The sequence below is a fragment of the Sminthopsis crassicaudata genome, chromosome 3 (genome assembly GCF_048593235.1).
Source record: "Sminthopsis crassicaudata isolate SCR6 chromosome 3, ASM4859323v1, whole genome shotgun sequence".
NCBI lineage: Eukaryota > Metazoa > Chordata > Mammalia > Dasyuromorphia > Dasyuridae > Sminthopsis > Sminthopsis crassicaudata.
Genome location: NC_133619.1, coordinates 428,000,315 through 428,023,893, shown reverse-complemented (window position 1 = coordinate 428,023,893; position 23,579 = coordinate 428,000,315). Strand labels below are relative to the sequence as shown.

The 23,579-nt window shown below is 33.5% G+C and overlaps 1 protein-coding gene across 3 annotated transcripts in view; it reads left to right on the top strand.

Annotated features, from left to right (window-relative positions):
• Nucleotides 1–5,902: 5,902 nt before the first annotated feature.
• Nucleotides 5,903–23,579, top strand: part of PPP1R1C (protein phosphatase 1 regulatory inhibitor subunit 1C) — a 177,337-nt gene continuing 159,660 nt past the window's right edge. For all 3 annotated transcript variants that reach the window (XM_074302950.1, XM_074302952.1, XM_074302951.1), the window contains exons 1-2: nt 5,903–6,257; nt 8,264–8,324. In XM_074302950.1, the coding sequence (XP_074159051.1) occupies nt 6,177–6,257; nt 8,264–8,324 (142 nt within the window). In that variant the 5' untranslated portion in view covers nt 5,903–6,176. The remainder of the gene's footprint in view (nt 6,258–8,263; nt 8,325–23,579) is intronic.

Here is a 23,579-nt window from a genome sequence, read left to right as displayed (position 1 = left end):
GGTTTTTTCTAAAACATTTATTTGAAAGTTTACATCAATATTTATTTATTAGAAATACTGATTTATGAATCCTTTTTTATCATCCCCTAATGTTTTAGATATCAAGAGCATATTTATCTCATTAAAAGATATCTCAATTTTTTAGAATAATTTGGGTAGCACAGGTATTAATTTCTCTTTAGATATTTGTTATCTAAAATTATATTTGATAGAATTCATTGATAATTTCATTTGGACCTCAATGAGGGCATTAGCAAGGTTAGAAGGCTTTTGCAAGAGATGTTCAACAATGGAGTATATGTTTACCACTTGACAGAGAACATAAAATTTCATCATATTTGTTTCTTGTTGATTATTAAAAAGCTATTGATTCAGTAAAACAAAATATTGCCTTTTCAGACTCTTTGATATAAGTATGTATTTCATCCATCAAGATCTTTCAGGATTTTTTGGAATTTATAATAACAGAAATAACCTCATTCTATAATTCTCTGATATGAAACACTAGACAAGGATTGAAATAACTGCTTCAACAAATTTATTAGAGACTATAGTAGAGAAGATCCAGTATAGAATGGAGGTTAAAGAATTTCCTGTGGATGATGAAGTCCCACATATGTTTCTGCCCATGGTTAACATTGTGCTGATTTACATTATTCCCTTGAAGATTGAAAAGTCTCTTGAGAACATTAAAAGGAATTTGGCTTGTTTTTCCTACAAATGATCAAACAATGACAACAATAAAATCCACATAGAAAATGCCTTGAATTGACAGGTAGAATGTTTTGTGCTAGGAATATAAAGGAAGCCAGTATTAGTAGATTACAAGATATAGAGCTGGGATGAAATGTAGCATGAAGTGTAAGAAGACTAAAAAGTGCGTGTGTGTATGTATGTGTGTTTGTGTGTATATGTGCGTGCATGTGAAGTTATGAAGAGCTTCAAATGCTCCAGAGAGGATTTTATATTTGATTCTGTAGTTGAAAGGGAACCACTGGAATTTGTTGAATAGGAAGGGTGACAGGGTTAGACCTGTTCTTTAGAAAGGTCTCTTTGACAGCAGAGAAGGGAACAGACTGGTGTGGGAGAAGCTTGTATCAGGGAGACCACCATGTTATTATAATCGCCTAGTTGTGAGGAGATGAGGGCCAGAATCTGAATGATGACAATGTGAGAAAAGAGAAAGGATCTTTATGAGAGATGCTATGAAAATAAAATCATCAAACTTTGGCCAAAGATTAGATATGGAGAGTGAATGTGAGGAATTAAGAATGAATGGAAATTATAGTAGGAAAGAGGACTTGCTGTGGGTGTGTATATTGATTAGGTAAAGGTATCTACAGCTGGAAACAGAGCTTTCCTTCATTAATTCTTGTTCATAGGAAAAAAGCAAATCTCTAACTCTAGAGGATTGGGACAATTAAGGGCAGCTGCCTCCTTTCCAACTCAGAAAAGCAAATTATCTTTACAGGCAACAAAGATCATCTCATACAATCTGGTTTACTAGGCTCAACCTCATTGATCACATCATTACTATCCCCCCTCAGTTGTAAACCCAGACATCTGTTGCCTAACTAACAACTAGAACTTATAATCAAATGGTTTCTTATTGGGAAAGATAAATTGTGTTCCTCTTAGAAAGGGTCAAAATATGTCATGAGTCTCTGTTTCTGATAGAATAAAGTTATTGAATTTAATAATAAAAGACAATTACCTGTTTATGTTGGAACATAGCAAAATAAACAGCAGAACAGAGTGGGTAACAGATGAAATGATATATAATATCTTAAAGTTAAGGACACATTTTCTAGTGAAAATTGACATCAACAATGAACAGATGTATAGATAGTAACTCATTAAATACTTTTGGGTTAAAGCTATTCTTTTTTACTCAAAAAATTTTAATAAATAAAAATGAATGTTTATAATCAATCTAATCATAATAGCATGAGATACTAATATCTATTCTTTGTTTTCTCCTATTAATTACTTAGATGTTTTTGCCCTCCTGTATCTTCCTTTTTAACATTTACTTCTTAATTATTTTCCAAGCCCCACTCCCAGCTCTTTGGACTTTCCCCCTCAGTACTTCCTTATAGTCACCTCACTTAGAAAATCTGATCCCCACAATGCTCTCTAGAAATCTAATTTTCTCCCTCTTTTAGCTTCCTTTTCTGTGTGTGAATCTTCTCCCATTGGAATATAACTTCCTTGAGGAAAGGAATTGATAGACAGTAGAAATTGCAAATAGCTTCTTTTTGGATTGGTAGGTTTCCAGTCTGGGGTTTATGTCTTCCAGGACGCTGGCAACACCTGACTTGGACCTTTCAAAAATTATTCCATTAGCTATTTGTTGTCATAGCTTTATGCTGTGCCTGTGAAAAAAAATTTTAGCTGAATCCCAAGCTCAGCTGAATGAATTTCCAATACTAAACTCCAGCCTCTGATAGGAGTATGTGTGTGTGTGTGTGTGTGTGTGTGTGTGTGTGTGTGTGTGTGTGTGTGTGTGTAAATTCCTGAGTGGAATTTCCCTTTAGCTGAATTAAATATTTAAATATTTTAAGCACAACAATATTGGAATATATATGATAATTACTGAATGTCACAAATAAGTTTATGCAATAAAGGAAAGAGAAAAAAAGAAGTATTACAAAAGAAATAATCACCCCCCAAATGGCAGTCTAGGACTATTTAGCATAGGGACAAATAGTCCAATAGACTATAGTAACTCCCTGTCATTATTTGATAGTGAAATGATTGATATTCAAAAATTATTATTATTATTAGGAATAGGTTAAATCAATTTACATACACACAAATTTGTGATGAATCAAAGAAGGGATTGGACTGTTCCTTGTTGTGAATGGGATATTAATAGCTGACAAGAGGACAGCAAGCTTGCTCGATTCTTATTTTGGTACCTGGGTTCTTGACAAAGCCTGAAGATTATTTAAAATATGGTTAGGAAATAATTAGACAAGAAAGCTATGATTACAAAGAGCTTATACATCCTCACCAAGAACAGGTCATGCCAGATGAATCTTATTTCCTTTTTTTTTTTTTTTTTTGAGAGTTATTAAATTGGTAGATCTGAGGGATGCTAAATAAATAAATAAATAAATAAACTCTTATTAAGAATTATCATGTTCTAAGCACTGTGATAAGTGCTAGGATTTCAAATTCAACAACAACAACAACAAAAATGGTAGGGGAAGATAAAACATAAAAAGAAGCTGAAAAAGGTTGGGGTGAGTTGAGGTGAGATATCTGGTGTAGGGTATGGTACAGAAATTAGTCAGAAAAATACGAACATAGGGAAATCTATGTTGTTTGAGTAAGAACTTTCTTTAAATAGAGATTTGTATTTTCTTGTCCCCATCTTCCAATCAGAGAATTTATTTAATGTCACCAAAAGGATTAATAAAGTGGAAAATCTAGAAATGTAGGTTATTTGGTAGATTAGATGAATTGAGAATTGCTTAAGTAATGATGTACTAGGTACTGTACTAAGTACTTTACAAATATTATTCCTTTTGATACTCATAACAATCCTAAATGCTATTATTATCCCCATTCTACACTTGGGAAACTAAGACAAACAGGTTAAGGTCATTTACTTGCCCAATGTCACACAACTAGTAAGTATCTGAGGATATTTTTGAATTCAGATTTTCCTGACTCCAGACTCAGCATTTTGTCCATCGTGGTACCTAGAGACCTCTTGTTGAAAGGCTAGTCTCAAAGAGTGATCATTACTGATTCCTCACAAACTTGGCTGGAGGTCTTCGGTGGATCTAGTTCTGACTCTTTGCTGCTTAAAATCTTTATCAATGACCTATTGATAAAGGTATATATAGCATACTAAAAAATTTTATAGGTAACACAAAACTTGAAGAGATAGCTGAATAATTGGATCCAAAAGGTCTTTACAATCCAGAACATTAGGTTGAATTTAACAACAAAAACTTTAATAAAAATAATGTAAAATTTACCTATGCATTTTCAAAAAAATTAAAAGAATCACATGATGGAGGAATATTTAGGCATGAATTTTCTGAAAAAGATTTTGAAGTTTTCTTGGAAGCCAAACTCAAAAGGATCAATGAATGGCTGTGGCAAACAGAGCAACAAGCATTTTTAAAATACTATGCATCAGTTTTTCAGTTGTGATCCCATTTGAGGTTTTCTTGGCAAGGATAGTAGTGTGGTTTGCCATTTCCTTCTCTAGTTCATTTTACAGATGAAGAAACTGAGGCAAAAAAATTTAAGTGATTTGTCCAGGCTCATACACCTAGGAAGTGTCTAAGATTGGATTTGAACTCATAAAGATAAGTCTTCCTGACTCCCGGTCCAGCTCTCTGTCTACTATGCCACCTAGCTGCCCATATTACATAACAAGCATTGTGGTAAATGCTAGAGATACAAACACAAGTAAAAAGAAAAACAGTTACCTTAAAGGGGTTTAAATTTTAACTGGGAAAGACAATGCACAAAGTTGAAAAGTGTGCATATCTCATTGGCATGTAGCACAGATGTTATATGGATTTATTCTTCTAAGAATGGAGGAAGACAAGTCCTGGTCATGGGCTAGGGCACAAGGAGCCTGACTGGTAGGCCTTAGATAATTCCTTTCTGGTCAGCACTACTCTTTACAGATAGTGCTTTCAAATACCAATCTACTTTTGCCTCGTGGGCATTGAAAATTTTCAATAATGCATGTTGTTTTCCATATTCTTAAAACAGAACAGCACATATTGAAATAGATGAGATGGATTGCTTGTCTCAGATCAAAGTAAAACAGATAAATAAAAAACCTCTCCTCCCCAATTCCCCCAATATTATATGAATGTCTTGTATTCCAGGAACACACCAACAAAATTCCTACTGATGTGTTGTATGTATACTCCAACAGAGAGATCATGCATTCTTTAAACATCAAATAATTTTTATAGCAGCAAGTAAAGGACTGAGGCCTTTCCTTTCCTGTTAAAGATTTAATTTTCTTTTCCCAAGTCTAGATTTTGTGGATCATGGTTCTGGAGGAGGCTCCTTTTTTGACTCCTCTCTTTGCTCTGTCTTTTATTTCTCTCTTCCTCTTAGTGGCAACATGCCCTTGTACACACTAATATTTACCAATAGTTTCACAGCTCACCCATTTCTTTACAATTGAGCTAAAGTCTAGAGAAAATAACTGTTTCAATAGGAATACCTCCTTTTACTAGGAGATGCATTGAGGGGAAGAGACTTGAGAGATTATCTGGTAATAGCCTCTCACTTTACAGATGAAGGAAAGGAGGGTCAGATCTCTGGGACTCAGTTTCCTTATCTGGAAAATGAGGGGTTTGGGGATCAGGATATCTAAGGTTCTGGGATTCCTAGAAATGAATTATCAAAGCTTCCAAGGCTTTTTTGGGAACAGAACTGGGGCTAGAAGCCAGGCCTCTTGACTTTTAATTCAGCAAGCTACCTCCTCCACTTTGTCTCCTCTGCTCATTCTTAGGTAGCTATGTACCTGGAACCAAAAGGCTGCAAAGATTTTTTTATTGGGACTCAGCTTCTATAATTATTTGGCTACATGGGGGTGAGCTGCAAAAAAACAAACAAAAAAATTAAAATCATCAGACTTGGGGGTTGCTACAGAAATAAAATGAATATAGATCCCATCCCAGCCCTCATCTCTGAAAACTTCCTGGTTTGGGATCATCAATAATGAATGGCCCATCACTGCAATACTCAGAGGGAGCTTACATTGCACATCTGAGCAGCGGGTTAGTAATGTACACTGGATAGATCTTTTTCAAATCCCAGGGCAGCAGGCCATTCAGGGCTAGTATTGCATTTTCAATGAGCTGCTGAGTGAAAGCTTGGCATGTGTATTAGTGAACCGGCATACAATTAGCTTATTGTTCCTTTCAGCATTGTGCTGAGAGGATCTAAGGGTTTGGGGGGTGGGGGTAAGGGGAGGCAAGCAAGGCATCTCTGTGGATATTGAAGGAAGGAGTTACTTTCTAGCCTAGCGGGCTTCACTTGCTTACTCTGGAATCACAGCTTTTTATTAAGAAGCTGTCTGTGTGGCTTGGAAGGGGTGCTGTGCTTAAGGAAAGTAAGGATCCCAGACACTACTCTGTTTAAGCCCTCCTGAACTCTTTGCACTTCTGATCACCCCCATCGCTATTATGGAGCCCAACAGTCCCAAAAAGATCCAGTTTGCTGTGCCCTTATTTCAGAGTCAGATAGCACCTGAGGCAGCTGAGCAGGTAAGGGAAGGGGGGCAATGACTGGGATAAAGGGATGGGGGAGGGCTTGCTAAAATTGTTATTATGCCTTCTCCTTAAAAGCTACTTTTCAAGTGCCCCTCCTGCCTTTGTGATTTTTAGAATCTGGGCACCAGAAACACACAGGTTTCTAAATCTTTTAAGATTTAGCTTGCATAGGGGGAAGAACAGAGGTTAAAAGAATTGAGAAAATAGACTCATCACTTAATTGAAACCCAAATATTTGTGTATGTGAGTGCTTAGTGATATAATAAGTATAATCCTTGAAGCACAATTTTTGAAGAAATTTCTGAATTAGAGGTTAATAAAAATGATTTTTGGATTAGTGAAGATTTTTAATACAGAACACATTGCTGGAAAAATGCAATTTGTTTTTTACTTACATACATGTATCACATCTTAATTTGTGTCTAACAGAGAAAACCATTAATCAAGTGTGTGTATGAGTGATATAATAGTAAATTGAGTTGATGTAAATATAATTACTGAGCCACTTAGTATTTTAAGAAAATATTTAAAATCTCACTATCTTTTTTTTCTTTTCAGTGCTTATATATTTCAACATAGGCAAACATACTGAAATAAAGAAAGCAAATAAGTGTGTGTATAGAATTCATTGACATCTACATCATTTGAAATGTAAACATCACCTTTAATAGATAATATAATTTACTCTACTGATGGCCTATATCCCAGTTAAAGGATGGTGTTTAGATTATAATTAGGATTGGATTAGGTTGAATTAAAAAGCAAAGAATTAGAAAAGATCTCCTATTCAATCCATTTACATATAAAGGTTTAAAACTTATTTTTCTCCAAACTACTTTCTCAAAAATTAATAGTTATATATAGCCTAAGTGATTTAAACAAGCTTACTGAACTTGGAGTTCATAGTTTCCTCTTAGACTTGATAAACCTTGAGTAGATCACTCAGACTAGATAAATCACACCCATGAATTTGCATCTGTGTTGAATCCAACAAAAATCCTGCCCTTATCAAATATCATTAGTTAAGCCTTTTATCTGTGTTCTTTTGACATGTCTGCACAGAATTTACCTGCATATGCTAGAGATTAAATTGAAAAGAAAAATGCAATAAATAGTATACAAATACAAAAAGTTCTATCTTGAGACTCTATTGTCACTGAAGGACCAGCTTTTTAAAATCATTTCTGTTTAGTATAGTGTTGGGAAGGGAAAGTTCTAGAATACCAATGGACCAAACTACTATTTCTAGAGATCTATAGAAATCTAATTTTAACAAGCTCAATCATCTTCTTAGAAGTAAAGACAGTAGATTTTGGGACTATCTCTATGCATTAGGATATACTGAAGAGAGCTCTTTGTCACTATTTTTCTGTCACATTTTCCATATTTGAATTTTTTTCAGTTGCATTTTTTGGTGCATTCACCATTTTTATTCTGAAGCAAGAATTTGAACCATTTTTTGAAGGGTGACTTGTGAATCATGAAGATCCCTCCTCCAAAAATATTTTTAGTGCATTAAATTAGATACACAGAAATAAAGTAACTAATAGTTAATGTTAAAATGCAGTTATAAAAATGCTTTTAAAAAAAGTTCACAGACCTCAGCTTAAGGATTCCTGTTTTAAAACAATATGATATGGGGCAGCTTGGTGACACAATCGATAGAGCACCAGCCCTGAAGTCAGGAGGACCTGAGTTCAAATTTGATCTCAGATACTTAATACTTCCTAGCTGTGTGACCCTGGGAAAGTCCCCAATTGCTTCAGTCAAAAAAAAAAAAAAAAAAAAAAAAAAGAAAGAAAAAAGAAAAAAAGAACAAAATGATTTGCTATGGCATGTGATTTTTCACAAGAAACTACCATTAAGGAACTGATGATATGACATCTTAAGCCAAATCTTCCTTGCCAAGAAAATTTGTGCATGAAATTATACCAGCTATTATAGTAAACTGGGGCAGAAGCTACTTTTCATTGACCTTATTTGTTCTCTGTTGTTTGCAGATCAGGAAAAGAAGGCCCACACCAGCTTCTCTTGTGATTCTCAATGAGCACAACTCACCAGGTAAAGAAATAGAATGTCACTTAAATTCAAGTTACTGAGTGAAATTGTTTCTGACAATTTAAAGGAATTCCATTGTCAAAAATTTTACATCATAGAAATGGAGTTAGATATAATAATAGTTGATCTATTGAATGGATGATAAAGAGAATTAAAGGGAATTAAAAAAGAGTCAGTTTGTCTCTGAAATAATATATTGATGATCCTTGTCTGTGAACTACTTTGTCAATCAGCGTTTATCTAGTTATTTCCATGACATTTAGTTTAGTATGGTTAAGTAGGCTGGTGGAAAATTGTTTAATTAGATTTCAAAGCTCAGATTTCAGCCCCAGAGATGATTATATCTTTACAAGGTAGGCTCTTTACTTATAAAAATTTTATTGGAAAGGTGGGCTGTGAGCCAAGGTTAGATGCAGCTACCTTACTGCTGATGTCATATATACATAATGCAATTGACAAGTAACCAGGTCAATTTTTAGCCCTGTCCTTTTGAAAGCTATTTCTAAGAGCTATATCCATTTGATAAGGATATTTTCCATTTCCTGTACAAAAGTAAACAGTGTTATTCTTTCTGATAAATTATTAGGCACTACAGGATGATACAACATTTTCTTTGTTTATTGAAGGAGAATGAGTTTATGCTCTCACTTGAATTGGGATGTAAAGGTCTATCTTTTATACTTGAAAAAAAATTTTAAAATGAAATCATATTTTTTTAGAGATCAAACTATGAGGAAAAAATGGTCTGTGGTCAAGTGGTCTGGTAGGATCAATACCGAAAAAAGAATACAGCTGGAAAAAAAAAAAAAACTCTTAAAAAATCAGAATTTGCTTGCCTTCAAATGACATATCCAGAAGGAATGGTTGTTAAATGGCATTTGTAGAGGCAGCAGCTCGGGCTGCAGAAGTCATGGCATCAATTAGGTAACTTGGCAAAGTTTGGTGGTGGAGTTTATCAATCTGAAAAAGTGGGGAGCAGGGTCAGTGGGAAGTCTGAGTGGTAGAAGAAAGTAAAGAATGCAAATACAATAAAGGTTCTGTTTCAAAACCTTTCTCTTTTCCATCTACTTCACTGAAATAGAAAAAAGAAAGAAAAAGAAAATTGGGGGTAAATTTCTTGCTCTATTTCTACTGACTACAAAACGTGATAAAAATTATTAAGGAAAATAAAAGTCATTTATTTTTGCTAAAAATAAATAAATAACAAGATCTTTTCTTTTTTGAGGTTAGCTATTTCAACCAATATTTCTAGTTTTCCATGATTTGGTGCTTTTTGCTTTTGAATGATGAGCTTGGGTCCCAGAGTTACGTATAACAAAATTCCAAGTTGTAATGAATAGTGGAATTTTAGAATCTAAGAAGTATAGTGTTGAAAAAGACCTCAGAGACTATGTAGTTTAACGTCCCATCTGACTCATGAATCTCTTTTACCTCACTTCCAAAGAGTGGCTGGATATTACTGGCTTCCACTTGAGATTTCTTATGCTTCCGTTTCTGCATAGCTTTAATTGTTAAAAAGCTGTCTATTTCAATAGTAAGCCAAAATCTGCTTCTCTATAATTTCTACTGATTTATTGTAATTTTTCCTGATGCTACCAGAGTATCTCTCCAAGGACCTTTTCAGTTCTAAATTCTTTGATTCTAATATTATTCATGGGAATAATACTTCATCTCTCAGATTCCACAAATGTAATCATGCAAGCCAAGCCTCAGAGTTAGTCAACATCCCAAGTGAAGAAAGATCACTTAAACGGGCCAATTGGCTCAATAGATTTTAACTTATTATAAGAGTGTCAGAAGTTTGAGGCTTGAATCCCAACTCTGTCACTTTCCTACTTGAGTGGTCTTGGTCAAATCACTTAATCTCTTTACTCTTTTCTAAAATGAGGGGTTTGGACTAGTGCCTTTGACTCCATTCAGATTTCAATGTAAAATCTCAGATTACTGTTTTGTTTTTCAGTTTTTAAAATGTTATGAGATTAATTACGAATAAGCATGGAGATTTCAGTATACAAAAATAGAATTATATGTGAAATCAAGAATTTATGCCCTTGGAGCATAGGAAGTGTTTAATAAATTACTGTTAACGATGATAATATCTGGTACATAGTTTGTTGGGGGAAAAAAAGCTATATAGTAAATTTAACAGACAGAAAGTTTTTGTTTTCTGTGTTTTTAAAAATGTTCTATTGATGCTATTTCCTTTCTTAAAAGAAATCTCTATCATCATACTTTATTCATACCCCTTTTCTTCCTCCCGTAAAGTAGAAGTCCTCCTTCGTAACAAATACATGTGATCAACACAGTGATTATATCTGAAATTGTGTTTCATTCTTCATTCATTATGCTTCATTCTCTAGTGACTTTGACAAGATATAAATGACATCCATATTCCAAGGACAAAACTATAAGGCAAGCAAAGAAGTTGTGTTTTCTGTAATAGGTTGAATTGGTTAACACAACCTCTGGCTTCTCCTTAACTAGCTAGTTGACCCTGGGAAAATTCTTTCACATCATTGAAGCTTATTTTCCTCATTTGTAAAATGAAGAGGCTAGATTTGCTAAGCAGGGACAGAAAAACTCTAAATATTTTCCTGTGTACTTTAAATAAGTCTCTAAAACACTCCTTCTTTTGTGGTCCCATATTGTTTTATGGCAAACCTAATTGGGATGTGCCAATAATCTCTGACAAATTTAATTCAGTTTTTTTTATTCACTAGCAAATGCATGGGGAGAAATTGGGCATTTTCAGAATCGTGGATCATACATGAGATTTAAAACTCCCCATAAATTTTTATTTGTGTTAATCAATAAACTAAAGAAAATTACATTTTCTACTATGGAAAAATAATTATTGAGCTTTCTCAGATTTGTGTTAGATATGTTTGATGAATCAGACTTTTATTTTCACTCCTTAGATATTTGAAAAACTAAGTTAATTTTTTTTAAAAAAGACTATAAATGATTAATTTGAGTAGGTTAAATTTACAAATGTATAATTTCATATGATATGTACTCCAACAGAAAATATTGGATAAAAACATTTTAAATAGGAAGTGATACATTATAGTGAAAAAAAGCAATTAATTTAGAGTCAGAAAGCCCAAGGTCACATCCTGGCTCTGGCATATACTATCTTTGTGAATATGTCAGTATCTCTCTGGGTCTCAGTTGATTTAGCTGAGGAAAAAATGGAATTAGATTAGATCTCCTCTAAGGATTCTTCCGTCCTAAATCTATGCTCTCAACCCTGTTATTTACCATATAACTAGAGCTAATCATATGAAGTTCACACATGACACATCTGCCCTATAGAATCACCCAACCATTCTGCTGCATAGCCTCAAATTTCCAGAATTAATACAGTGGAGATTGAACAGTTGCATGGTACAGTGGGTAGAACATTGGGTCTGGAGATAGAAAGAGCCAGCCTCAGACACTTATGAGCTGTATGGCACTGGGGAATTCATTTAACACTCGGTTTTTTGGTTTGTAAAATGAGCCAGAGAAGGAAATGACAAATTACTCTAGTATTTTTGCCAAGAAAACTCCAAAGTGGGTCGCAAAGAGTCAGAGACAACTGAAAGGACCGAACAAAACAAAATGGGATAAGGTTAAGTGTTTAAAGGATCTCATACAATGAAAATGTTAGCAGAAAGGATGACATATTCACAATTTACACTTGTCCCCCCCCAAAAAAAAGAGATTAAGATACTCAGAGAATAAGAAAAATCTGAGATGTTTGATTGGGAGATAACATGGTTCAGGGAATTTTGAAGTTAGAAGACAGTAAATCAGTGAAGGGAAAATTATCTGAGGTAGTTAAGAATTAGTGTAAAGATGCTAGGTATCTGGGGAGTAGGGAGTCAAAGACAAGCTTCACCACACTCACAAGTTTTTTAGGACTTGCCCTATGTCTGATTTAGTATAAAATACTTACCTATCAGCAATCAAGATTTTCCTCTAAAGAGATAAACTAGTAACAATAAGTACTTTAGAAATATTGTATACTATATATAATAAAGAAAATAGGATACATCCATAATGTATAATATATAAATATACCAAACTTCTCATCCTTGGGCATGAAATTTTTGATCCAATGTTAAATATAAATTGTAGAAAAAATATGACATTTCAACTAAGTTCACATACAAATATAAAAAATAAAATAATTGTCTCTTCACAATCTATTAAAATGAATTGAAGATTTAATTTTAAAAATAAAAAGACTTGCATCTACAAAGAAATATGAGAAGATGGTGCACATCTGGAACCAATAATAAAATAATAAGACTGAAAAGACATTAAGAAGTTATCCAACATACATCCCTTTATATATATATATAAGATATATTTAGATATTTATCCCTTTATCTTTGAAACAGGACCACACCTCAACCAGTATAGACAGTTGAAAATTTATTTTGTTTTTAAAGTCCTTTATAGCAGAAGATTCCATAATTTTCACCAAGCTCCTTGTCCAATATTAAATGATTTTATTGCCAAAAATTCTTTGTCATTATTATTATACATAAAGCCTTTCTTTTCCTCCTTCCACAGATACTAACACTTTTCTCTTTAAAGTTATTTTGAATTTACATATTTTATGGATATAAGCATATTGTTCCATTTAGAATATCAATTTCTTGAGAACAGGGACTATTTTTCTTTTTTTGGTAAGTGACTCTGAGCATAGTGGCAGGTACATAAAAAGTGCTTAATAAATTCTTGTTGGTTAATCGATTATTTATAACCCTTTCTGACATTCAAAATTAGTTTATTCTGTTCTCTGTAGAAGAAAAGGATAAAAATGAAATAATAAAATAGAATTTAAAAGAACCTATGAAATCACATCATTCAAGAGCTTCTTTATATTGTAGAGATGGCAGCTGAAACCTAGAGTTTACTGGCTTGTGCAATGTTCCACAACTATTAAGTGGCAGAACAAGGCTGAATCCCAGTTCATCTGACTGCCAAATAGGGCCAGGACTAGAATATAGGTCTCTTGGCTCATAGTTGAGTGATTTTTTTCCAACTACGTTTGCTAGTCTTAAATATTTAAAAACAATAACAAATCACTCCTAAATCTTTTCTTTTCTGGGCTAAATAACTCCAGCTTTCCTGCTAAGTATAATTCTTTAACTTGCCAGATTACCAATAGGGGTCCTTGTGGAACATTCTCCAGATTCTGTGGCCTCTTTCCTGTGTGGAGCTCAGAGCTAGTCATTGTACTTTAGAAAGGAGTCAGCCTTAACAATGACTTCTGAATATTAAAGTTTGTGGCATTCATTCTTTTCTACTTACTACTAAGCAAAGACAGTCTGGTTACAATTACATTTAGTGGGTCTGAGACCTATTAAAGATAAGTGAATTGTAAGAAGCCTGGAGCTGAGTGAACATTGGGATATGCATCCAGAAGATTGGAAGCCTTTTTAATAGTTCACCTATCTGTGGGGGATGGAGATGGAGGGAAATAAGCCCTGGCTATCAATATGCAAAAGTTTTCTCATGATCTTTACTGTATTCCCTTTCATGTATGAGTTTTCTATGATGTTGACTTTCTTTTTGACCTTGTTAGGAGTGAAAAACAGATCAGTTCTACTTCCTCACTTAGAATCCTTATTGAAATAAAATTATAATTTTTCCCCATTCAAGTTCATAGACTTTTTGGGAGGAAACTGGGGTGGCTGGACTCCAGGTTAAGAATCCTGGAAGTAAAGAATGGCTGGGTAATCTGTAATGATTAAAATGGACCACAAAAATTAATGATAAATTATGATAATATTGATGTATTAATGATAAAGTGCTGTGTGCACTGCAAAATTTTGGACCCAGTCAGAGATTTCCAAAGCATGAAATTACTATAGAAATCTTCGGTGCTTTTTATACTGTCCTGAGATACTACATTTTTCTTTTTTTTTTAATAACTTTTTGTTTTCAAAATATATACAAAAATAGTTTTTAACATTCACCCTTGTAAAACCTTGTGTTCCAAATTTTTCCCTCCCTTTCCCCCACCCCCTCTCCTAAACAACAAGTAATCTAATATATATTAAACATGTACAATTCTTCTATACATATTTCTATATTTATCATGCTGCACAAGAAAAATCATATCAAAAAGGGAAAAAAAAGAGATGAGAAAGAAAGTGAAAAGCAAGCAAACAAACAACAAAAAAGGTACAAATACTATGTTGTGATCTACATTTAGTCCAGAGAATCTTCTTCCTGAATGCAGATGGCTCTCTCCATCACAATTCTATTGGAATTGGCCTGAATCAGCCACCTTTATCACAGTTGATCATCACATAATTTTGTTGCTGTTTACAATGTTCTCTTGCTTCTACTCACTTCATTTAGCATCAAGTTATATAAGTCTCTCCAGGAAGTTCTGAAATCATCTTGTTGATTCTTTCTTATAGAAAAATAATATTCCATGACATTCATATCCCTTAACTTTTTCAGCCATTGCTCAACTGATAGATATTCCTTCAATTTCCAGTTCCTTGTCACTACAAAAAGGGCCGCTTTTTTTCCCCAATGTGGGTCTCTTGCACTTTTTTAATGATCTCTTTGGGATATAGTAGAGACATCGATGGATCAAAGCCTTTGGGCATAGTTCCAAATAACTCCATAATGGTTGATCAGTTTATAATTCTACCAACAATGTCCTTTCCCTTCATCCCCTCCAACATCTGTCATTTTAGCCAATTTGAGATATGTGTGATGATATTTTTCTAGAAAAGCTCTGTAAAATAAGTGAAACCAGAAAATTCACTGTCATGATTCTAAATTCCTTACTGAACTAGGGAGGTAGTCCATTAAGACATGTTATGATCTTATAATCAAGAGTAAGCTACAAATTAGGAAATGAAATGGCATAATAGATAGAGATAGCAAGTATAGGATTGGGCACATATCCCATTGGGTTACATGGAAGATTTGTGTGACAAGGAGAGGGTTCTAGATAAGACTTCAATTGTTCCTATCAATAGAGATTCCTGATTTGGAACTCTGTTGACTTAGAGTGGAAGACACACAGGCCACTTATGTTGAGATTGCAGAGATAATCTTTTTCTGGTCCATTTTAATCATTACAGATTACCTGGTCTTTATTCCTAAGATTCTTAATGTGGAGTCTAAAGCCATCCTCAAGAGATTTATGAACTTGAATGAGGGGGAAAAATATATAACTTTATTTCAATATCATTATTTTCCTTTGTAATTCCATATATTTTCTTTTTAAAAATATTATTTTAAGAAAGAATTCATAGGTTCTAGTAGATCGACAAAAAGATATAACACAAACAGAGAGATTACCTATGAGGGCATCACTGTACAATAAACAAAATAAGAGTATCTTGAGTTCAAATATTTCCTCTATTTTTAACCACTAATATGAACTGAAGCAAGAATCACCAGTGTGAACTGAGGCAAATTATTTAACCTCTATGGGACTCAATTTGCTCAACTATTTTAAAAATGGGGGTTGGAAGTTGGATTAGATATATTCTTAGTTCTACCTTTCAACTCTACAATTATGATCTCTTGTGATTTAATGTCATATTTAATTAATGAGATTTTCTGAGAAATTGTGAGGAAGGTTTATTTGATTTCCTTAGTTTACATTTCCAAGGAGACAATGAATGCCAAAGCACAATGATTGATTTAACGACCTAGATGCACCTACGTTCCAGAGATGTTTCTATACTTTCGAATTAATTGGTTCATTTTTCCCATATAATTATGCAGTTTGTGCAGTCAATAGTCAATGAGTATAATATCAGCCAACTATGAACACTCAATTCTTGTAGCCTGCCTCCATTCTCTACTCTTCTACCTTTCAGCCTATATATATTAAGCCCCATATGTACTCTGAGATCTAATGACACTAGTCTCTTTTCTATTCCTAAAATAAGGTACTCTCTCTCCCTATTGTGGATAATTTTACCTCATGTCTGGAACACTTTCACTACTTATCTCTACCTCTTGATTTCCCCGTCTTCCTTTAAATCACAGCTAAATCCTGCCTTCTGTAGGATCTTACAAAAGAAAACCAAATAAACATAAGGTAGTGAGGGAGAGTGGCCATTAATGAACATGAGAGGCTTCATGCAGAAAGTAGTGCTTGAACTTCATTTTTAAGGAATAATATGAAGGTGTGGAGGAAGCCTTTCAGAAATGGTGGATAGTCAGTGTTATGGTATTGAAAAAGAAGATAGAATAACATATTTGAAGATATTTGCCTTCATGTGCTACTTTTCTAGCTATGTGCTAGACTGCTTCTAAAAATACAGACTTAGCTTTGAAATAAATGTCATATTATTTTCTCTTTGAGCAGACATGGTTTCACTGGTCTGAAGAAATGTTCTCTTCCAATGCAGATTGACACGTGCTCTTCAACTCTTGTCTTAAAGTATTAATTGGAATAAGGAGAAATTAAATGTCTTCTCTATGGCTATGAGCTGGTATGGTCACCAGGACTAGAGTTCAAATGTTCCTGAACCTGAGGTCATTTCTCAATCCCACTGTGCCTCCTTGCCTTTTACTCTGGATGTATTTAATAACCAGATATGCATTTTCATATATACTAGGAGATCTTCATAACTGATGGGTTGTTATAGAATACAACCTGAGTTTAAATCTTGACAAATCACTTAATCTCTCTGTACCTCAATTTCCTCATCTGTAAATGAGAGGATTAGTCTAAATGGTCTCTCAGTCCTTTTCATTTCTAAATCTATGACTTTTAATTTATGATCCTATGAAAGGTGTTGTGTATTTTATTTTAATGTTCAGTTTTAGGATATGAAAGTGAGAAATTCAATGATAGTTATTGCCAATGGTTTTTTTTAATTTCCAATCATAGTCAAGAAAATGGTAAATCAATAATATTCATCACAAAACTTCCAAGAAAAGATTCCAGGTAGGATTGAAACTTGCAATGGTACTCATTTCTTTATTCTGGGATTTCTTTCAATTATCAATACTTTGGACAATTTTACTTCTTTTCTTCACTAAAATATGGGTCTGAAACTTTGCTCTGTAGCTACAGCCCCCAACAATCTCCCTCCCCACTTCAGCATGTAGTGCTGAAGGATGAGGGGTAGTATTAGGGGAATAATTTAGGAAGACTAGACCATCTCATCCCATGTATTCAGATTGAAGTTTTTTGTTAAAGCTAATGATAGGAAGACTTTCTTAATCTTAAATATTTTCCTTCCCTGAATGCCATTGTAACTGAAATCTTTCATCTATAACTGCCCTTTTCATTAAGTAATCTTTACTTTCAAATTTAAAAATGCTTTCATTTTTCATTTTTATCTTTACCTCTAATCATTTTATTAAACTCTCAACTGGCCCAGAGCTTCCTGAAGCTGCCCCAATATTTTTTAGAGGTGGGAGTGTGGATCCAGTTGTTTTGATATTATTCCTTTCTTCTGGAAATTATTCCAAACTTTCTTTTAACATAGAACAGGGATTCTTAATCTTTTTGTGTATCATGAACTACTTTATCAATTTGATGGCATCCTTTGAGGAAGCTTAGTGACCTACAGAACAATGAACTTAGAGTTAGCAAGATCTGAGTTGAAATCCTGTTTCAAACAATAGTTATGCAGCCTTGGACAAATCAGTTTTCAGACTAATTCCTTATTTGTAAAATGGAGATAATAATAACCCTTACCTTAGAGCGTTGTTAAGAGGATCAAATGAGATACCTATAAAGTATGCATCTTTACGTGCATCTATGCATCTAAATGTACTATACAAATATTATCAGTGTGATAAAGCCTATCAATTTCCTTTTAGAATAATGTTTTTAATAATGATCTTTTATTTTCAAAATACATGAATAGTTTTCAACATTCATCCTTGCTAAACCCTTTGTTCTAAATTTGTCTTCTTTCCTTCTCCCTACTCTCCCTTCCCTAGAAAGCAAGCAATCCAATATATGTTAAACATGTATAATTCTTTTAGTTCATAGTTCTATGTTTATCATGCTGTACAAGAAAAATTAGCTCCAAAGAGGGAAAAATGAGAAATAAAATAAAAGGCAAGCTAAACAACAGCAAAAAAGCTGAAAATACTATGTTGTGATTCACATTCAGTCCCCATAGTCCTTTTTCAGGATTCAGATGGCTCTCTCCATCACATGTCTATTGGAATTGGCATGAATCACCTCACTGTTGAAAATAACCACATCCATCAGAGTTGATCATCACATAATTTTGTTATTGCTGTGTGCAATATTCTCTTGCTTTTACTCACTTACTTCACATAGTATCAGTTCAAGTCTCTCCAGGCTTTTGTGAAATCAGCCTGCTGATCATTTCTTATACCAACAATAATAAGAAATAATGTTTTTAAAAGCACAAAATGTATAAAATTACAAAGAAATTCAATTATATTGAAATACATCTATTAAAGATATATTTTAAAAAATTAAGTTCCCTGAGTCAAATATAAAAGCTTTTTGCTGAGTGATCTTAGTCACAGTATTAGGGCTACTTTTTTGTTTACTCATTCCTTCAGGTTTTATTCTGATTTTTCTATTGTGGATTTTTTCTATTTCAACTAATTTTGTTGTAGTTCTTTTACTTATTCCCCCCAAAATCTTGGTTTTTTTTTAAGTAACAAAGGGAAATATACTTATTTAGTACTGCTCCTTCAGCCATCTTGCTAGAATCTCTTCAGTCTTGTAAAAAGAAAATTATTTTTACACAGTGACTAGCTCCTTAGTTTAAATTATTTTATTGATTGATTTACTTTCACATAGGATAATCAGGACACAAAAAAGTAAGAGTGTCTCTTAATTGGTCTCCCTTCCCTCCCCCAGGTCTGATCCTTCAACAACTTCTACTTTGGACCATGGAAGAAATACAACTCTCAGAGTCTTTAGAGATTTAAGGTCCTTGCAAGACAGCTAGTCCAAGCCTTGCCAGAAAGACTGTGATATTGATATTCTTAGGAATATTATAATAATAGCAAAGAATGAAAAATTGGGAGTATATAGAATCAATTTGGAATCCAATAGCTAGAAAAGTTTGTTTCAATAGAGTTAAAGTTATTTTGATCCTGACCTTCTTCTTGGTGGTGGTGGCAAAGAAATTATCATAAAGACTAAGACTGAGACACATATGCATATACTTATCAGCTAACTTGTCTGTTTGAAAGAAATATATGAGATAGTTATATGTCTTCATGATAAAATTTACATGTTGAAATGTTTATAAGATAATAAATAAACTAATTTTAATCAAACTCAATAGCAATGAATTAAAAGTATATTTATAAAATGTTTTATAAACTAAAATGGCATTATTGAGGCAAATATTCACTGAGCTCAAACACTGAGATTTTTCTTAACTTTATTTTGAAAATCTTTTTTTAATTTTAAAAAAAAATTAGTTCTCATTTGCCTTAATTTCTGGTAAAGGTTATATCCATACATTTTCACATGAAGACATATATACACATTCATGTTATAAAGTTAAATACAGGAAGTTGTCATGTAGCACTTTTGCCAAAAGCTCGAACAAAGGGATTACTCACATTTTTATGTGTTGTTCAACCCTACCTAGCTGTGTGAGCGGCCATGGATAACATTTAATAATTGTGTTCAATGCTGCTGGTAGAAGGGGATGGTTGCAAATTGTATTCTGCAATTGTTACATTGAGATGGAAGCAGCTTGAAAAGTCTTGCCATCAATCCAAAAGGCAAAGGGAAATAACAGTGGCATCTGACTCATGATCAAAGGCTGTCATAGCAGGAAAGATGATTTCTGGTTTGGGGCTAACCTCTAGTTTACTTCAGAGTTTCAAACAAAAAAAAATGAATTCACTGCTCTCTATGTATACATTTACTGCACAGTATTGGATTATATTTTTGTCTTTTCTCTGAAATATTTGTCGCTAACATTAATACCAATGGATAGTTTCAAAGATCACCTTTACATGAATGATTTCCAGACTTAAATCTCTTGATGTGACCTCTCTCCTCAAAGTGCTATATTTATAGCTGCTTGCTAGGCATTTTTACCTGAATATTTGGCCAGCATCTCAAATCAACATGGTAAAAACCAAACTTTTCATTTCCCATCAAAACATCTCCTCCTTCTGACTTCCTGATTTCTATAAATGGAACCATTATTTTCCTAGTGAAGTGGATCAATTTTTACTTCTCTTTTCTCCTTGTCTGTTATCAAGTCCTAATGGTACTTCCTTTGAAATCTCACATCCATTCCTTCCTTTCTATTCTTAAGATTTTTGTTACTTCATTTCAGCTGTGTTCAACTCTTTATGACTCCATATGGGGATTAGAATTATTTGTCACTTCCTTTTCCAATTTATTTTACAGATGAAGAAATTGAGGCAAACAAAATTAAGTGACTTGCCCAGGGTCACACAATTAATAAGTGTCTGATTTTGAACTCAGGTCTTTCTGACTCCAGGCTCAGCGCTCTATCCTCTGTGCTATCTAGCAGCCTCATTACATTTCTATGGCCACTATCTTAATTCAAACTCTTATGATTTCATATTGATTATTTTTACAGCCTCCTTACTGCTGTCTGTTTCTTCCTTCTCCATTGTACCACTATTTGATTATTCTTTCTTAAAATACCATTAAAGTTATTCATCTGACCCAAAACTTTCATTAATTCCCTATGCAATCTCACTTCAACTTCCCTTTGCAGGTTTAGTTCTCTCTCTTTTCTCACACAAATCTTTTGCTTATAATTCTTTTCTTATCTCATTAAATGTCCTTTCAACTTTCATCCCCTCCCCCATTCCATTAGTTCCATTTATGAAATCCTACTCATCCTTTAATGCCTTACTAAGTGTTATTTGTTCCATAAAGTCTTTCCTAATGGTCCCAAGAAGAAAGGAGCTATTCTTTCACTGAACTCTTTACAGCACTCAATGTCTATTTCACTAGCTTGGTCTCCATAATTTACTATTTTTTATTGTTATTTGTGGTCCTTTCTTAGTCCCCTTTGGACTATAGCTTTTATAGGGCAAGGCTCATGCCTCATGCTTATTTATACAACCTATTATGTCTGGCACAATGTTGTACATGTTGAAGTCATATAATAGTTGTTGGATATATAAGTTGGAGAATAAGAGGAAGTGAATCCAATGAGCTGTACTATCCTAGCAACTTGTTCTCTGCCCCTATCTTGTTTGACATGTTTCAACAAATGGCAAAGATAAGTGGGTGATTGAATGTGACAGATATATTGCTTTATTGATTTATTTTGAGTCCAAATTTACTTCCTGTAATTTGTTTGTCCTATTTTTAATAAGTTAAGATAAAGCAATAGGAAGTATCCCTTTTAAGACGTCATAAGCTGGGTCATAAGCTATATATCCACAAAATCCATCATTTCAGTGTCTATTAAAAAATGAGTCAGTAATTTCTGGTGAACCTCCATATAGTGACTCAGAATTATAGCTGATCAAAAGTAAGAAAAAGTAGTAAGGTAGTATCAAAATTGCCATTCTCCTCCTCTTTTATATTAGAAATTCATATGATTTGATAATGATAATAACAATAATAGCTAGCATTTATATAACACTTTAGTATTTGCAAACATCTTTGGGCATACTCTCCTTGTGGATCCAGGAGAGAATGAGAACTTAGAAAAGTAGATAAAGAAGGAAAAATCAGAATTAGGAGAAGAACTGGGGGAAATAAGTGTCCCTGAAGCCAAGGAAGAGGAATTTAGCAAATATCCTTAAATGTTGAAGGAGGAGAGGTCAAGGAGAATGAGAACTAAATAGATAGATAGATAGATAGATAGATAGATAGATAGATAGATAGATAGATAGATATAGATATATGTATATGTATGTATGTATATATATTATTGTATTTATTATTTGGTGCTTTTGTTTGTTTTGTAAGGCAAGTAGAATTAAGTGACTTCCAAGGATCACAGAGCTAGAAAGTGTTAGTGTCTAAGACAGTATTTTAATTCAGCTCCTCCTGAGTTCAGTGTCAATGGTTCACTGAACCATAGCTGTCTCTGATTAGGTGATTATTGGCAACTTTTGAAAAAGGAGTTTTTCTTTTTATTATTATTATACCTTTTCATTTACAAGATATATGCATGGGTAATTTTTCAGCATTGACAATTGCAAAAAATTTTGTTCCAATTTTTCCCCTTCTTCCCCCCACCCCCTCCCCCAGATGGCAGGTTGACCAATACATGTTAAATATGTTAAAGTAAGTTAAATACAATATATGTACACATGTCCATACAGTTATTTAAGCAGTTTTTCTAAAGTGGGGAGGGGAATGGAAAATAACTTTCAAGCACTTGAGAATAGCTAGTGAGAAAGTGAAAATCTCTGTTGTAGATTACTTTTTCAAGTTTAATGGGAAAATAGAAGAGGTACTTGGGAAGGTAGTTTGACAAAATAAGTCAATGGAAGATTTTTTTCATCTTTAAGGATTGAGAGAGTATATGTAGTTGGACAGGAAGAACCTAGTGGAAGAGAGGTTGAAAATGTTAAGGTGATCTGATAAAGTAATATAAAGCATTAAAAAATCTCTGTTGATAGAGCATCGGACTATTAGGGACAGCTTAAAGTGATTGCTGGTTTAGAGTCAGAAATGCCTGAGTTCAAATCCTGATTCAGGTACTTACTGTGTGATTCTGGGCAAATGACGTCTTTTTGCTTCACTTTTCTCATTTAAAAATGAGGAGGTTGATCTTAATGGCCTCTAAAATCCCTCCCAAATCTAAAGTTTCTATGAATTCTGTAGAATTAACAAATTGGGATTGTGGGTGACATGACAGGAAGGAATTTTGAATAAGAAATAGTAAAATATTCAAGTAGCTGATAATAAGGAGGTAAGTAAAGCAAATGAGGAGGGGCCAGTTTGTGTTGAAGACCAAAGATTATTAGATTAGGATTTAGGGAGAACTGGGTTTTGATCCTGCCTTTGTTATTTGCTTGCTATATTTGGGCAAATAATTCTCCTTGACTTCCATTTTCTCATCTGTAATATCTGTAGTGTCATAATATCAAATTAGATAACAAGCGAAATGCTTTACAAAATTTTAAAATACTGTATAAATGTCAACTATTATTCTCCTTTTAGCACTTCCAGTCAGAAAAAGGAAATAACTTCCTTTCTTGCTCTAAGTAGGCTGCCTTATTAACTTTCTATAAGCAAAGTAATTATTTTTGTTGATGGAAGAGAATTTGCTTAGATATGATCCCCATGCTAGCTTTCAGATTCAGAAA